Source organism: Heterodontus francisci, chromosome 32 (assembly GCF_036365525.1).
Source record: "Heterodontus francisci isolate sHetFra1 chromosome 32, sHetFra1.hap1, whole genome shotgun sequence".
NCBI classification, from domain to species: Eukaryota; Metazoa; Chordata; class Chondrichthyes; order Heterodontiformes; family Heterodontidae; genus Heterodontus; species Heterodontus francisci.
Window position 1 is genome coordinate 44,795,320 of NC_090402.1, and position 17,595 is coordinate 44,812,914.

General features: G+C 45.3%; 1 protein-coding gene across 4 annotated transcripts in view; it reads right to left on the reverse strand.

Moving 5' to 3' along the window:
- The window catches only part of abca2 (ATP-binding cassette, sub-family A (ABC1), member 2), a 585,325-nt gene that overhangs the window by 37,854 nt on the left and 529,876 nt on the right, over window positions 1-17,595 (reverse strand). For all 4 annotated transcript variants that reach the window (XM_068012728.1, XM_068012729.1, XM_068012727.1 and 1 more), the window contains 6 exons: window positions 13,274-13,406; window positions 11,393-11,513; window positions 7,736-7,914; window positions 7,418-7,559; window positions 5,494-5,628; window positions 1,542-1,645 (listed from right to left, as the gene is read on the reverse strand). In XM_068012728.1, coding sequence (XP_067868829.1) covers window positions 1,542-1,645; window positions 5,494-5,628; window positions 7,418-7,559; window positions 7,736-7,914; window positions 11,393-11,513; window positions 13,274-13,406 — 814 coding nt within the window. The remainder of the gene's footprint in view (window positions 1-1,541; window positions 1,646-5,493; window positions 5,629-7,417; window positions 7,560-7,735; window positions 7,915-11,392; window positions 11,514-13,273; window positions 13,407-17,595) is intronic.

Sequence of the window (17,595 nt, forward strand, 5' to 3'; positions counted from 1 at the left end):
TCTTCAACAAGAGAAAATTCACCCTTCGTCTCCCAGATACACTATAAGACGAAAAATAACATGCATTGCACAGTGTACAGTCAATTCATCAGTACTCACTGAAAACTCTTTTCAATAGGAATGCCAGACTTCCAGCTCTTTCTAGTCCAACAACCTGGAACTGAGCCATTCTGTAACTATGTGCTGAAGAATATGGCTTTAATATGTTATAGGTACAGGCTACCTGATACTAGTCATAATCTCTGACCTGTAACCTGTTTGCTTGTTGTTCTTTTAACCCAAATAGAAAAGATAGTAAACAAAATAAAGTCCCACTTTCTCTGGTCTCTTCGGAGAAGCTGGGATTGCTCTCCTTACAGCAAAGACGGTTAATAGGAGATTTCATAGGAGTGTTCAAAATCATTAAGGGCTTTGACAGAGGACAGGAAGAAATTGATTCCACTGGAAGGAGGGTGAGTAACCAGAGGAGACAGATTTAAGATAACTGGCAAAAGAACCAGGGTGAAAATGAGGAGAATTTTTTTTAAAAAAATAGTGGCTGGGATTTTACCCCAGGTGGACAGGAGCCGGCCACCAACTGAAAAGTCGATGGTGAACCCACTTCCGCCTCGCCTGGGAATCCGACCCAAATTTTGTGGGTTGCCGGGCTTCAATTGGTGAGAGGTGGGACTTCCACCTGCTTGAGGTAGGTTGGTAGTCAGTCGGGGGGGAAGGGAGGCTTGTTGGGTGTTGAGGGTAGTTGGGGTAGTGGGGGCGGCTCTCCATCAGGCACAGGGTGCCCGATCATGAGGTCCCCCCTGGGCCGGTCGAGAGCCGCCCGGTTTTGCCAAGCAGCTTCTCTCAGTCCTCGGCTGCCCGACCTGCCACGGGTAAAATCCCCATGGAGGCGGGCGAAAGCCCTTAAGTGACTGTTAAATGGCCACTCAGGCCCTTGATTGACCTGGGACGAGCAGGCCGTTTCTCGCCGCTGCCCTGCGTAAAGTGGCACAGGGTCGGGAAGGGCTCCCGGAGACTCCTGCTCCATTTTACACCAACCCCCGCCCCCCGCCCCCCCCCCCCCCCCACACACCACCACTATCCCTCTCTTTGGGGTGGCGTAAAATTCAGCTAGTTATTACGAACTGCAATGCACTGCCTGAAATGACGGTGGAAGCAGATTCAGTAGTGACTTTTAAAAGGTTATATACTTGTAAAGGAAAGATTTGCAGGGCTGTGGGAAAACAGCAGGGGAGTGGGACTAATTGGATCGCTCTTTCAAAGAGTCAACATGAAAATGATGGACCGAATGGCCTCCTTCTGCACTGTATGATTCTATGAATTTCTATTTCTCATATTATATTGCCAATCAAAGGGTAGGTTAATCCTACAGGTCAGTGTAATTAAGCACTTGCATCGGGGAAGAGTGCACTATTTTATCAACAAATAATAAATCAACATTTAAGAAGTTTGAAAGATGTTTTTGTATATGTAGGACTGATATCATGGCTTTCCTGTGAAGAAAATATACGGTGGCAACTTTGAATCTGGGCCAAAAGAAATACCTGTGTGATGTCAACACCACTGAGCGCCCAGTCTTGATGATGTCAAGAATCAGGTTCCACAAAAATCTGCGTGCCTTGGGGTCCATTCCAGTTGTTGGTTCATCCTGAAAAACAACCAAAGCAGTAATTTGCAGAGTGCAAGATTTATCCTCACAATGCCCTGAAGATGTGGAGAATCAGGTGCAGAAAGGTCTGTTCGCTTAGGGTCCTAGACAACATTGCATAACGTACATTTACCAATATCAAATACATAGGCCCAATACGGTGTTGTAATGATACTGGGCGGGGAGCAAGGGATCTGTCCCCCTACTCCTCTGGCACTTTCTCCTCCTTTTCATAATCACATCCCTCTCGCCTCTCATTTAAACTCCTCAATCTCTATCACCTACCCAAGTACCTTAAAAAGTTTCTCATCAAGATATCTGCACTGCTTTCCTCCATTAAGTCTCTGCACTGATCGACCTCATCCTTGATGATTTCAACATCCACCTCAATTCATCATGCTCTCTCTCCTCTTAGTTCACTGCCCTCTTATCCTCCATTAACCTCTCCTCCATGTAAACTCACCAACCCATTTTCAGAGCCACCCACTTGATAGTGCCATCTCACGTGTCCTTACTACTCCCATTAGGCCAATCACCGATAAGGCCATCTCCGATCACTTCCTTGTCTTGCTCTGCACCCACATTTCCCCTTTTCCCTCCAAACCCTACTTCCTCTGTTCACCGCTAGAAAGAAACTCTCTTCCCAATTCACTCACAACTACACTTTCAAAATCCCAACAGTTTAGCCTATGGCCCTCCGTTCATCATGACATTTCTTCAGTTACAGATTTCCTCAACCACATCCTCACCTCCATCTTTGAAGCCTGAGTCACCACTTAAACAATTACTCACTCTCATCCAGACCATTCCTCCAATACAGCCCTCAACCAGAATTTAACGCACCCCCAAACGAGAGGACTGGTGGTGGGGATGGTGTAAAATTGAGTGGGAGGCGGAGGTGAGGGGGGGGGGGGGGGGTTGCTGCTCCCAACCCTCTCCTGCTCCCACTGCAATTTTACACAGGGCAGTGTTGGCGAGAAACGGTCAGCCCTCCCCAGGCCAATCAAGTCCCTTAAGTGGCCAATTAACTGGTATTTTAGGGCCTCCGCCCGCCGCTGTGGGTATTTAACTCTTGGCGGACGGACAGCAGAAACCTCAGAAAACCCGCCAGTTGGCCTTCTTGCGGGCTGGTGGGGGGCCCTGCTGATCGGACATCCTGTGCCAAATGGAGTGCTGCCCCCGGAGCCCCAACCGTCCCCAATGCACAACATTCCCCCTGCGCCCCCATAACCGACCCCTCTTGCCTCGCCGGGGCCTGACCGATTGCCCCCAGCGAGGCCCTAAAACCTTACCTTAGTTCCGGGGCCGTCCTTCGTCTTGCTTGCTATGGCTGGGTGTAGTCCCAGCAGTGGCCACGGGTCCCGATAGCGTTGCTGGGACTAAGAGCTGCCGGTCTGCTGCTTGGTCGGTAGCTCCATGAGACTGGACTTCTTGCCTCAAGACCAATTAAAGGCCTGGGGAGCAAAAAAATCCAGTCGTGGCTCCCCAGGCCTGGTGGAGATGGGTTCGCCGACTTTGGCTGGTGGATAGGGCCTCCCGCCCAACAAAACATTCCAGCCCTCATGTCTGCAACCTTAAGTCCAAGGTTTGCAGATTCGGACTGTTATAGCAGACAACTGGGGTAGTCATTCCTGTGCTTCAGAATTTGCCATGCCCCTAGCCAAGCTGCTTCAGTACAGCTACAACACTGGCATCTACCCAGCAATGTGGAGAATTGCCCAGGTATATTCTGTACACAAAAATGCAGGACAAGGCCAACACGACCAATTACCACCCCATAAGTCTACACTCAATCATCAGTGAAGGAAGGTGTCGTCAACAGTGCTATCAAGCGGCATTTGCTTCGCAATAACCTGCTCACTGATGCTCAGTTTGGGTTCCACCAGGGCCACACAGTTCCTGAACTCATTACAGCCTTGGTTCAACCATGGGCAAAAAAGGTGAACTCTAGAGGTGAGGTGAGAGTGACTTCCTTTGACATTAAGGTAGCATTTGACTGAGTATGGCCCAACAATTTTCAGCTCCTTCATCAATGACCTTCCTTCAATCGTAAGGTCAGAACTGGGGATGTTCGCTGATGATTGAACAATGTTCAGCACCATTCGTGACTCCTCAGATACTGAAGCAGTCTATGTAGAAATGCAGCAAGACCTGGACAATATCCAGGCTTGGGCTGATGTGTGGTGCGAATGTTACTTATGTGCCTGGCAATGACCATCTCCATCAAGAGAGAATCTAACCATCTCCCCTTGACATTCAATGGCATTATGATCGCTGAATCCCCCACTCACATCCTGGGAGTTACCATTGACCAGAAGCTGAACTGGAGTAGCCATATAAATACCAGGGCTACAAGAGCAGGTCAGAGGCTAGAAATCCTGCGGCGAGTAACTCACCTCCTGACTCCCCAAAGCCTGTCCACCATCTACAAGGCACAAGTCAGGAGTGTGATGGAATACTCTCCACTTGCCTGGATGGGTGCAGCTCCAACAACACTCAAGAAGCTCGACACCATCCAGGACAAAACAGCCCGCTTGACTAACACCCTCTCCACAAACATTCACTCCCTCCACCACCGACACAGTGGCAGCAGTGTGTACCATCTACAAGATGCACTGCAGCAACGCACCAAGGCTCCTTAGATAGCACCTTCCAAAGCCACAACCTCTACCACCCAGAACGACAAGGGCAGCAGATGCATGGGAACACCACCACCTGCAAGTTCCCCTCCAAGCCACATTCCATCCTGGCTTGGAACTATATCACCATTCCTTCACTGTCGCTGGGTAAAAATCCTGGAACTCCCTTCCTAACAGCACTGTGGGTGTACCTACACCCCAAGGACTGCAGCCGTTCAAGAAGGCAGCTCACCACCACCTTCTCAAGGGCAATTAAGGATGGGTAATAAATGCTGGCCTAGCCAGCGATGCCCACATCCCATGAACGAATAAAAAAACCCTCCAGATCTGGCTGGAACACAAAGTCCTCCTCTCATATGTCAAAACCGCTCATGATTTCAGGATCATCCTGGAATACAGGAATACCCCTGGGCTTCCTTTTTCTACTGCAGACCATCTTCTTAAACCCTCTCCCCTCAGTCTCCTCCATCCCCACTTTTAAAAAAAAATTGTTCTTGGGATGCGAGCAAGGCCAGCATTTGTTGCTAATCACTAAATGTCCTTGGGAAGGTGGTGAGGCTGGTAACAGAACATCTCATAGCGTCGAGGGTGCCATCATAAAGAGACAGGACAAGTTGATAGCACCTTTTCTCACTGCACTCACAGACCTGGAAATGATTTCATGACCGACATTTAACCAATGAGGTTGGTAGGGTGGCCATTTGGAACCGCTCAGCTTCTAATTGGTTGAGTTTGGTAGCATTCATTTTAAATCATCTCCACATTGGTCGGTGAGTGCCCAAGAATGAACAGACCTTCCCCTCAGGCTGGGCCGTGGCATTGCCAAGTTCAAAATACCAGACCGATGGGCATCTGGTACTATAATGGGGCCAGATGTGCTGAAACCTGGACTGTCTGGTACAAAACCGGATGAATAGCCACCCTATTTACAATCTGCCGAATGACACTGTAAGGGCACTCTGCCATCTCTAACTCTGACAATGAGGTAATCACAGTGCTATTGCAGTATTAAGACAACTACTAGGTGGTTTGGGGAGTCACGGCAGACAAATTGAGACTCAACTCTTGTATTCCGCACTTGGATTTCATGCTGAATGCGCAATGCTATTCCCAAAGATGGATGCAAAACACCTGACCTTGTTGGAATATTTTTGTGATCTGAACAAAATTTACCGACCTGGGGCAGCCCAAGCTACTTGTGATTCTTACCAAGAAAATTAAAGAAGGATAGCCGATCAGAGCAATGGCAGTAGACAGCTTCCGTTTGTTGCCGCCACTGTACGTTCCCGCAGGCTTGTCTGCATATTTTGTGAGTTCCAGTTTATCAAGTGCCCAGTTTATAATCTAGAGAAATGGAGTCGAGAAGGTGAAAGGTTCATCTAAGTTCTGAGCAGAAAAATAAATCCCTGTCCACTGATTTCTATAACCAGAGTCAGTGATGAGCACTTTCAGGTCAGGTATACAAGTTAATGAACATTTCTCATCTCTATTGAATAACAAGACCACGTCATTGTGCATCTTGTCAAACATTTTTATTACATTTTTCACAGCAGCCAATCATTGCTTAATTCCAGGGAACATACCCACCCAAGGTCTACTCACAGAGGACACTTACAACCAGCTGATAGGGGACACATTCATACCACCAGGTCTGGGCTGGATTTGAACGAATGCCCCAGAGGGAAGAAAAGGGCAGTTACACATCCACTGAAGCATGTAGTCACAAGCCACCTTTCTGCGGTCAGACTGGGAAACAGGATCAAGTTGCCAGTAGCTAGGAATATGCCAGCCGTCACATCACGCCTACCTACAAGGTGATGGCCCTGGTGAGATTTTAAAGATTGTTTTGGGTATAACCTGGAAAATTGTCAGGTGTCAGGAACCAAATAACAATTATTTCACTGATATGTTCAGGTAATACATTGACTGGAACACAAAGTGGTCTTATATGTCCCCATTATTTGTACTGTAGGTTCTATGGAGCTGCTGACACAGATTGACTTCATTTTGTGCTCCATGCATTCAATCTGCAATTTCATCATCACTGAAGATGACATAACTGTTGTCATTTCACCCCTCCATTAGTTACTCTTCATTGACTTAAGTTAAACGTAATCAACTGTTGTGTACTGAAAAAATAGTTCGATGCGAAGTAACTTCTTTACCCAGTGAATGGTTACAACGTGGAACTTGCTACTACAAGGAGTAGTTGAGGCAAATAGCATGGATGCATATAGGGGGAAGTCAGATAAACACATGTGGGAGAAAGGAATAGAAGGATATGCTGATAGGGTGAGATGAAGAGGGGTAGGAAGTGGCTCGTGTGGAGCATAAACACTGGCACAGACCAGTTGGATCCAATTGCCTTTTACTGTGCTGTAAATTCATGTAACAGATACCTGCTAAACAGTAAAAACTGCTCGACAATGCTCACTGGTGCAAATTTTGCCAAATTTACATTGTGTTCTGCCTCTTTCCCTCAGAACTTCACAGGATTGCAGTAATAAAAGCTTTATTGTTAAGTTTTAGTAACCCATAGGAGATAGGAATTCTTCATATTTCAGTGTGTGTACGTGACTTTGCTAGTGCTATATACACAATGCCTGAGGAAAATCCCATCCATAAACATGTCAAATATGATCACTAATGGAAGAGGACAGTCCAGGGCACAGTTTTTCTGTTTGCTTAAAGTACTTCCCGCTGTCTATATATAGAAATATTTATTTTTTAAAGATACACCCTGTTCTTTAGAAAAAAAGTCTTTCCCAATCAGGGCATGCTTCCAGGCCATGCCAATGACAACATTAACAGCTGCTCTCCTTATTGCAGTCAGGGTCTTGATTTTGGACCCACTTGAAAATCCATTTTAAAAAAAAGACATTGGGGAAATACTTTGCACTGAAGGAATTCAGTTTGACTTCCCTTTCCCTTTGATAAATAATACAATAACCAAAGAGTATTTTTGACCCATTATGTTGAGTAGGTCATTAACTTGTACTCTATCATACTGGAACACATATAAAGCAATAAATACTCATGCGAAGCATAACTGCTGGCATAGACCAGTAGGACCAAATGACTGGTTTCTGTGTCATACAGATATGTGATTTGAGGCCCTCCGCTGAAATCTTACCCTCTCTTCATCTTTCCAGGGGACTCCACGTAGCCTGGTATAGAGCTCCATGTGCTCCCGGGCGGTGAGCTCATCGAAAAGTGCATCAAACTGTGGACAGTAGCCAATACTCTGCTGCACCTTCAGCAGGTCCTTGAGAATGCTGCAACAGATAACAAACAGGAAGATGAGAGTCGTGCAAAATTGCCTTGCATGGGGGGACTGAAATTTCTCCTGTGAAGTTAAGGCCCAAATTGATGGCTGGAAGTTGATTAAGGCACAAGACATCATCAAGTGCTTTTCTTTACCTCGCTATACCAAACAACTCCAGTCATTTACCTATTTCCATTAACAAAGGCCTCTCCGCCAGTTGTACTTTCGTCCCCAGTCAGCATCTTGAATGTTGTCGTTTTCCCAGCTCCGTTCACTCCCAGTAACCCAAAGCATTCTCCAGGACGCACACCAGCACACAAGCGATCCACTGCCAGGATCCGGCCCATCCTACGAGACTTGTACACCTGTAGATACCATGCATAGAACAAGTATCAGGTCTGAACATAACTAAACACAACTTCTGATTTTATGAGTGATGGTGATCACACACAGCCAGTGGGACAACGATCCCATTGAATGATAACCCAGAATTTCTATACATATAGGAATCTTAGCAGAAGTGATTTTGCTTCTTGAATGCACATTTTATGGATGAATCCAACATTTTGGAAGACAAAGCACATTACATTGGAACTCCACATATTATCAGAACATCCCCAGCATAATTTCTTATCTCAACTGTGTCACAAAGTGATACCGCACAGAAGGAGGCCATTCTTCCCATTGTGCCTGTGCCGGCTCTTTGAAAGAACAATCCAATTATTCCCACTTCCATGTTCTTTTCCCCCATGGCCTGCAAATCTTCTACCTTCAGCATTTATCCAATTCATAACTTCATAATGTGTGACGACATTACGTGGTGACATGGTGACATCAACGCACGCATGTGCAGATTCATATTGGCAAACATTTGGACAGACTGATGATGTCAGCAATCGCTCTGTGCCTGCTCTGCATTGTCAGGAGACATAGTCGGCTGAACTTTACAGATCCCCTGATGTTGGGGGTTGTGGCAGTGTCGGGTGGGGGTTGGGCGGAAAATGCCTCCGGGAAAGGGCCACCACGTACCCCAACGCTGGGAAGGCCAGGCCCGATATTGCCGGTGGCAGCGAGGCCTTGTGTCAGCCCTCCCCCCGCCGCTGCTCAGCGACTGGAGCCCCTTTTAAATATTTAAATTAATTGCCCTTATGCTCCCGCTGTCTGTCCCAGTGTGACCTTCGTACCGCTGGGCGGCACTCCCACGCCTAAAGATCCCATTCTGTGAACCGAATCGGAACACTGGCGGAGAGGGGGGAGGAGTTAATTTTCTCAGTGCGGCGGTGGTGGGGTGGGGGGGGTGCAGGGTCAAAGTAACATCATTGGTGTAGGGGATGGTGGGAAAGGTTATAGTGTAAAGTTTATGCACTTTGAGGAAAAGGTCAGGTGGACAAGGTAAGTGTTTTGGTGGGTTGGGAGAGGGCAGGTAATTAATTCTATGGTTATTGGGGGGGTGGGAGAAGGGCAAAATATATATATTTTTAAATAAATGAATCTTTAAATACTTAAATTGAATGGTAGGGCTTGAAGCACTTTAAAAATGGCATCAGCTCCTGAGCACAGGCAACTGACGCCATTGCCAGGGATAGCCAGCCCAATCCCTCTACGTCATCAAAGGGGGGGGACGGTCTGCTCCGGCTATTTAAATAAACTTAATATTGCAGCGGCTCTGCAATATGTGGCCCACATGGGCGGGCTGCCATTGTTTTTGCCCACCGCCAAAATCAGTGACGCAAGTATAAGTTTGAGCCCAGTATTTTCTTTTTAGACTTACACAGAATTACACAGAATATACACTGCACTTAAACTGATCATATGGCCCACCAGTCCATTCTGGCATTAATGCTCCACTTGAATCTTCTCCCATCCTTCCTCATTTTCCACATGTCACCTTTGGTTCTTTTGCAAACTAACTTAAATCAGTATCCTCTGGTCACGGACCCTTCTGCTACTGGAAACAGCTTCTCTTTATGTAATTTATCAAAACTCTTAATGATTTTGAACAAGTCTGCTCAAAGGAGAATCAAGGAGATTTCCATGCTTATTATTTTCTTTAAGTAATAGTCCACTCCTCAAATTTTTGTGTAAAGTACTTTACATTTCCCTACATCGAACTTCATCTGCCATTTGTCTGCTCAAGTATATTCAAATCAACATATATAACAATATTTATTTAGTTACATTTAGCCATTCTGTTTGAGTAACCATTGCAACATAAGCCTGGAATGAACTTTGTGTCATGCAATGTTTCCATGTTTGGGACTGGGGAATATCAATTGCACTCGAAGAGAAACTGATGATGCATTTACTTCAGTTCACAGTGTTCTGTTATGCACAGACTCCTGTTGTTGTTGGGTTATGTGAACTCATCGTGTGGCCAAATCTACTGGTGGCTCACTTGGGTGTTTTGATTAGTTCACCGAATGATATGGCGTACTGGTTTCTTTACTTTCTAACTAAATATCACCTAAGAATTTGAAAGGTCAACTGTGCAGCTCTGGTTGACATCCACTGCTGATGTCAACCACAAGCATGGGGCAGGTGAGCCAATAAGGCCCGGAGCATCTTGAGGCTTTCAGGAAACTAAACTCACTTACTTCATCCAATATAACGTGTCAACTGAGGCTCTGAGTCAGAGGGTTGTGCGTTCAAGTCTTACTCCAGCATAAAATCCTGACTGACTCTTCAATGCAACACTGGGGAGTGCTGGATGGTTGCAGCTGCCATCCTGTAGATGAGACATGAAATTGAGGCCCTGTCTGCCCTCTCAGGTAGATGTAAGAGATCCCATGGCACTATTTCTAAGAAGAGCGAGGGGTTCTCCTTGGTGTCCTGGGCAATATTTATTCCTCAATCAACATCACTACTCTGGTCACTATCACATTAACATTTGTATGGCCTTGCCATGTGCAGATTGATTGCTGCGTTTTCTACTCGGCGTAGATTTTGCAGTCAGCAGCGGACAAACAACAGTTGTTGTTCAATACCCTTACAGCTGGCACAGATATTTTGTGCGCTTTTGTGTGGCAATTTATGGTCATCAGGCATCTGAACAGACAGGCGCCATCTACAGGGAATCCTGGACTTGTGTGACCAGTTCAAGCGACAGTGTGTCTCTTCAACCAATCATATTGAAGAACCTACACTGGAATTCAATATCATACCAGAAGTGTAAGTTGGCCAAGTTCAAAGTAAAATTAGGAAGCAAAATAATGAGGGAAAGAAGGATGTGATTAAGAAAGAGAAATAAAACAGAAAATTAAAAATTAATTTTTAATATTAATATTCTTAAAATCTAACCATTATTAAAATCTGAAAGAATGAGATTCCACTCTTGTAAATTCTCAGTACCAGAGAGGTTGCTTGGCAATAATTAAGGCTTATCACACCATTAGGAATTTGCTTCCACTTGAATGGACAAATCCTAATTGTTTCTGCCGTGTTTAGTGGGTATATAGTGGGGAAGAACCCCCACAAATTCTCACTCTTCATGTGTTTCAAAGCCGAGTCTCTTGGTGAGATATTGTTCGAGAAAACCTTCAGGAGGAGCTGGGCAACTTGGACAGTAATGTCCTGATTTTTGACTTTAAATGCGCATGCGCTGATGCTGGAAGTTGCTGTCCGATTTACTCCTTAATAACAAACAGTACATACTGATAGTCACACAGTTACTCCAACAGCAAAATCTGAGCCAATATAACAGTGACTAAACTTCAAAAAATCAAAATCCCTTTATTGGCTGTAAAGTAGTTTGGGACGTCCTCAGGCCACCAGAGGCATTATAAAAGTGCAAGGCATTCTTTTTAAAGACAGAATACCCAATGTTCCCATTCCTCTTTGCTTTACCTTTGTCAGGTTCTGAATTTTAAGAACATCGGTATCTGCATCTCCTCGCAGCACACGTCTCCTCTCATTCCCCACATCAACATCGTCATCTTCTATTGGTTTGTTGGAAACTGGCAGGCGCCTGTTTCACAGAAGAAAGAAATAGTGATGAGATGAAGCAAAACATGCTTAACAACAAATACTTTTACATATCTTCATTATCAAGTGCATATATTACATACCAGCAACTTGTTCATCCAAATCTAAGAGGAACTGCAAGATCACAATATTGGCTTTGGTGAAAATGTCCTTTAAGCCCATTTACCACATTATCAACAATCTCCCCATTATAGCACCTGCCACCTTCTTCAATGAGTCTAATGTCCCTATTTCACCACCACCTCTCTCATCTCCTCCACTGTTGCTAAATTATCAGACATCCAGTACTGCACGGGCAGAAACTTTCTCCAATTAAATATTGGGAAGACTGATGCCATTGTTTTTGATTCCCCCCCTCCAAACTCAGTTCCCTAGCTACCTCTTCATTCCTCTCCCTGGCAACTGACTGAGAGTAAACCAGACTGTTTGAAATCTTGGTGTCACATTTAACCCCAAGATGAGCTTCTGACCACATATCCACTGTTGAACCCGAGATGAGCTTCCCACCATATATCTGCACTTGACCTCGAGATGAGCTTTGAACCACACATATCCGCGCCATTAAGACCGCCTATTTCTACCTCTAACATCACACGAGTTTGCCCCTGCCTCAGCTCATCTGCTGCTGAAACCCTCCTCATGCCTTTGTTACCTCTAAACTTGACTATTCTGATGTATTTCTGGCTGGTCTCCCACATTCTACCCTCCATAAAATTGAGGTCTTCCAAAAGTCTGCTGCCCAGGTCCTAATTTCCGTTCACCTATCACCCATGTGCTCGCTGACCTACAGTGGCTCTCATTCTTGTTGCAAATCCCTTCATGGCCTCGCCCCTCCCTATCTCTGTAATTTCCTCCAGCCCCACAACCCTCTAAAATATCGGCACTCATCTAATTTTGGCTTCTTGTGCATCGCCTATTTTAATCGCTCCACCATTGATGGCCATGCTTTCAATTGCCTTGGACTTAAGCTCTGGAATTCCCTCTCTAAACCTCACGCTTTGCCTCTTTACTTCACTTTCCTCTTTTAAGACGTACCTCTTAGACCAAGTTTTTGGTCACCTGACCTAATATCTCCTTTTGTGTCTCAGTGTCATATTTTGTTTTATAATGCTCCTGTGGACGCCTTTGGACGTTTTATTATGTTAAAGGTGCTATAGAAATAAAAGTTGCTGTTGTTTCTCCATCCTCATTCACCTTTCCAAGCAAACAGTACATCACCCTCTAAAGAAATGTATCCTGAATTCGTGCCCTCTTGCCCTCCAGCCTTGGCGTATCTGAAAGTATTGGCCATAGTTTACTCTCTCTGTTCTATTAAATAGCTTATAAAGTTCTACTATACCCTTTGAAAGATCTCTTCCAAGGCTGAAGAATATGTAGTCATTTCCCAAATATCTCTAACACCAAGGATCAGCCTCACTGCTCTTTTCTGCACCACTTCGAGAGTGTGGATGGTCCCTTATTTCTGATTTGACGTTCCTGCTTAAATTTTTTTTTATGATAGCTTCATGGAAGTTTTCATAACTTCTAAAGGGGAAGGTGGGGCAAGAGAACATATTCAGCACTGTGCAATTCATATATTTTATCTGGGTACTACAGGGATCATGGGTGTTACCCATGTACTTTTTTGGCACACACACACACAAGAATCTAAATCACTTCACTGATTTTCCGTTAAGTTGCAACTCTAGATGGTACAGAAGCTTACAGATGGTATCTGTTCCCTTGGTCATATAACATACTTACTGTGGCTTTCTGAAGAAGTTGTACTGGCACATGATAGTGATGAAGAAGCCCACGAATCCTTCTATTGTCATGGCAACTAGGCCTCGTGTCACAATGTCCCATTCAAAAGGGGATTTCATCTTGCCAAACTGGCCTACAGGGAGAAATAAGCACAAACGAGCTAAGCTCAAAGCATTTCGCAGAATACACAGGTCTTACTCTATTAATTTTCCAATGGCAATGTAAATACACAACAGATAGTGTGGAAATAAAAGCGTCAAATCGCCAAGAAAAGGCCTGACGTATTAATGGTTACTACCAATACTGCAAATGAGAGCTTGGTTCTGGGCCCACATGTTGACTTGCTGCATACATGAAGAATGACCACGCAGGTGAGGCATTGGCAGCCACTGTGGAACTAGATCTCAGCATGAGTCAGAACCATCAGGAGGCAGGACAAAGGGAGGGGGACAGAAATGAACATGTGTTGATCACTCCCATTACCCCATAGAAACAGCTACGCGGAATTATTTAGTTGATTGGTTGAAATGGACAAAGGTGTGACCAATGGCACACTGTCATTGACTGTGACTTTTCCAGTGGATATATCCTTAAGCGTCATCATGATTGGTTGATTTTTTTTCTTGCACTGATCAGATTGCTCACTGGAATCATAGGGCTGAATTTTACCGACCCCCCCGACATCGAAGGTCATGGCGGGGGGGCCTGGAAAATGCCTCCAGGAGAGGCCAGCCATGGGCCTCGATGCCAGGCAGGCCCGGGCCCATATTGCCAGTGGCGGCAATATGAATTGCACAGTGCTGAATATGCTCTCTTGCTCGGTGACGGGTCCACCATTTAAATATGATAAATAATGTAAATTAAGGAATTAATTAATTACCTGGTCACGCCAGCCGTCCCGCTCTGATATTGCGGTTGGTGGCAGACACTCCCACGCTTTTGGTTGTACGACTAGTGTTGTAAGGCGGAACACTGGTGGGGAGGGGGGAGGAGGTAGGTATAGCAGTGCGGGAGGGAGGGAGCGGGATCAAACTTACAGGATTGCTCTAGGAAGGGGTAAAGTTAAAAGTTTATGAACTCTGGGAGTGGGGGGGTGGGGTGCGGAAGGTCAGGTAGGCAAGGTATTTTGTGGTAAAGGCCGGCTACCCAACCCGAACCCGATGACATGTATCTGGTTCGGGTCAGGTTACACTTCGGGTCCGGCATTCGGGCTCGGGTCGGGTCGGGATGGCTTGGACATGCTCAATCGCATCCGCAGGTAAGTGGCTCCACTGTTAATGTCATTTTTGGACTAGAAAGGTGGTTTTGTTACAGTTATTTTAAGCTTGTGCAGATAAGCAACAAGGTGAAAAACGGAAGGCAGGTTAACTGATGGTCTGGTCGTGCGCGGGAAAAAATTGAAGGACTCGGGCCGGGTCGGGCTCGGATGTGGTTCTGTTGGGCTCGGGTCAGGTTTCATTTGCAGACCCGAGCTGGCCTTCATTTTGTGGGGGGAGAAGAGGGCAAGGAATAAAATGTAAGATAATTGTGCGGTTGGGGGCAATAGGAGAGGGGCAGGGCTGGAAGCCCTTTAAAAATGGCGCCAGTGCCTGTGCAGTGGTGCCGGATGCCGTTGGCAGGGACGGAGCATCCACCCCCTCCACGTCATCGGGGGTGGGGCGTCTGCCCCGCCCATGTAAATGAGCTGCCGCATTTAATATCGCGGCAGCTCCGCAGAGTAAATCCCATGCGTGCGGACCGCCATATTTTATGGCCGCCGCTGAACATAAAATTCAAGCCATACGTTCTGCTGTTAGTTGGGATTTTTGTGGTCAGTTATTTGTCTCATATAAAAATCTGTCACTATCCCTAAATGTCTCCCAGTCAAACCATTGAGAAATCTGCAAAAGCGGAGTTTCTGTTTGCCTAACAATGGAATGCACACATTCTCTCTGTAGGGACACACCCCATTATATAGAATTAAGTTGCAGTTGGCAAGAGTCAAGGATTAAATGTGCCCAGATCTACGATACTGTTTAACCAGCTGAAGCAACACACCTAACGACACATCTTGCTTCAACACCTGTTTACTTGACTCTTGGGGGACAGGGTGACACTTCATGTAAAGTGTCCTGGACATCATTGTGCCAGTGGCACTGCCACTGAGTTCTACTCCAGTAGTTTCCAATCGAGTAAATAACCATTATTTTGGCACCAAATTCTACAGCAGTGCCTCTGGAAAGTGAAGGGCTGGGGAACGGGGTGAGGAGGTATGACTGACATCTTGTGGACAGGCCCATCAGACTGACTATAGACCACAGCACAGACCTCAGCACTGCTTGAGGTATACTTGAAAATATAACCTGGCTTTTTATCTTTCACTTCCTTGTTTTCCTTACTCAGCTCACTAACACTCTCCTGGGAATATAAAACTGCAGCAGAAGAGATGGCATGATAGAGTGAAAAGTAGAATAGAGGATGTTTGACTGTGATTGAGAAATCATACTACATACACAACTTAACCCCATTGGATATAGTTATTTAATATAAGCCAATTCTCTTGCTGTTAAATCCATCCTATTTATACTGTGGAGGAGATTTGTTGGGAAGGAATAACTGTTCCAACCATGAACAGGACTTTAATAGAACTGTGGATGCATCAGTCTCGCATATGTGCAATTATTAGAAAGCTGCATTTGCAATTTTGCCAGTCTAGCTGAACCTTTACATGGGCAATGCTCCCCAGGCCAAGAATGGCTCGAGTGTACAGGTGGACTGAACTCTGGCCAGACCTAATATGGTAGACATTTTAACTCTTTGTCCCACTCGGAACTCTCCAGCCTCAACCTCCTACACTGTTCCAATGAAGCTCAAAAGACGCTCGAGAAACAGAACCTCGTCTTTCGATTTGGCAATTTACTGCCCTCCAAACTCAACATTGAGTTCAACAATTTCAGAACATAACCTTTGCTCCCATTTTTTTGGGCAGCAGGTGCTGGTAATAATTCTTCTGTGCGTTAAATCACTCGTGCTTTGCACCCCATCACTGACCTTCCCTTTCACTCGTTGCCCACCTTCTCCCATTTCCTTGCCTCTCTACGTGCTTAAAACCTGTTATATGTGTAACGTTTTCCAGTTCTGGCGAAAGGTCATTGACCTGAAACATTAATTCTATTTCTCTCTCCACAGATTTTGTCTTTCCTGCTAAATATTTCCAGCGTATTCTGTTTACCCTCTAAGATGGTATATTCTGGTGATGCTATAGCATCCAAAGGTCAGAAGCACTGAGCAGACACCCCTGCCCCAAGTCCGGTCTCAGTGCTTCCCATAGCACCGATGTTGCTATGTTTCGCTTATAGCAGGTTCATCAATGAAGGCTACCCTGTGAGGTAGGTGATGTATTGGTTTCTATTCAGTATGATTGCTGTACCGGAGTAATTTTGGCCCTGCATACTCGAATTTGTTTACCTGCTGCTGTAATTTAAACTCCTTTTGCCTAACCAAGTATGTCATTCAATCTAAACCTGGGACCAAGGAGGTGCTGTAGTGGGTCCTGAGTATCTGGGAGGAGCTGGGGCAAATTGAGATCCCTATTACAAGTGGTCACGTCACCCAGGAGAGACAACAGAGGGGCAGCTGGAATTTTGCTTCACCAAGGGTTCGCACCTCCAGAAGGGAAGAGAAAAAAATCTGCATATTTTTTAACCCATCACACAGAAGAATTCAGTACATGTGGATTAAAAATCTTCACAAACCCTTTGTTTAAATATATTGATCTCCACACAACAGTAATTTTCATATTTCCTCATCGGTCACAAGGTGAGTATGATTCATTTGTTCCCTATTCCCTCTGCTTTTCTATTTTGCAGTCATAACATCTCTGCTTTTAGGAATTCTCTCCCAAACTGATTTCCTCATCCACCCTGTCTTCAAAATTTTTGGAAACAACTTCCACTCTAACCTTCCCTTTGGTCCCTTTTTTACATCTCATACTCATCCAAACTTCCCTGTTCTATAACCCTCCAAATTTCCTTCTCTCCTACTCAGTGCTCACTTTTTATCTCTCCTTGTTAACAACTCAAGCATTCCTTTTGCACAAGAAGTGTTTTAAAAGCATAAGCTTTGTGGTTTCTTCTCACAAATGGGCTGAGTTCTGCCTTCATTTAATTACTGCCCTTTTCATTAGAGCAAAAATGCATGACAATCCCCCAGGATCGTTGTGTAAACCATTTGATTCTCATCAACACTCGTGACACCGGGGTGAACTCTTGTCTGCATTGTGCCACCATATCAATTCCAGAGTTCACTAACAAAAGCAGATGGCTATATAAAGGAGGCCTGCA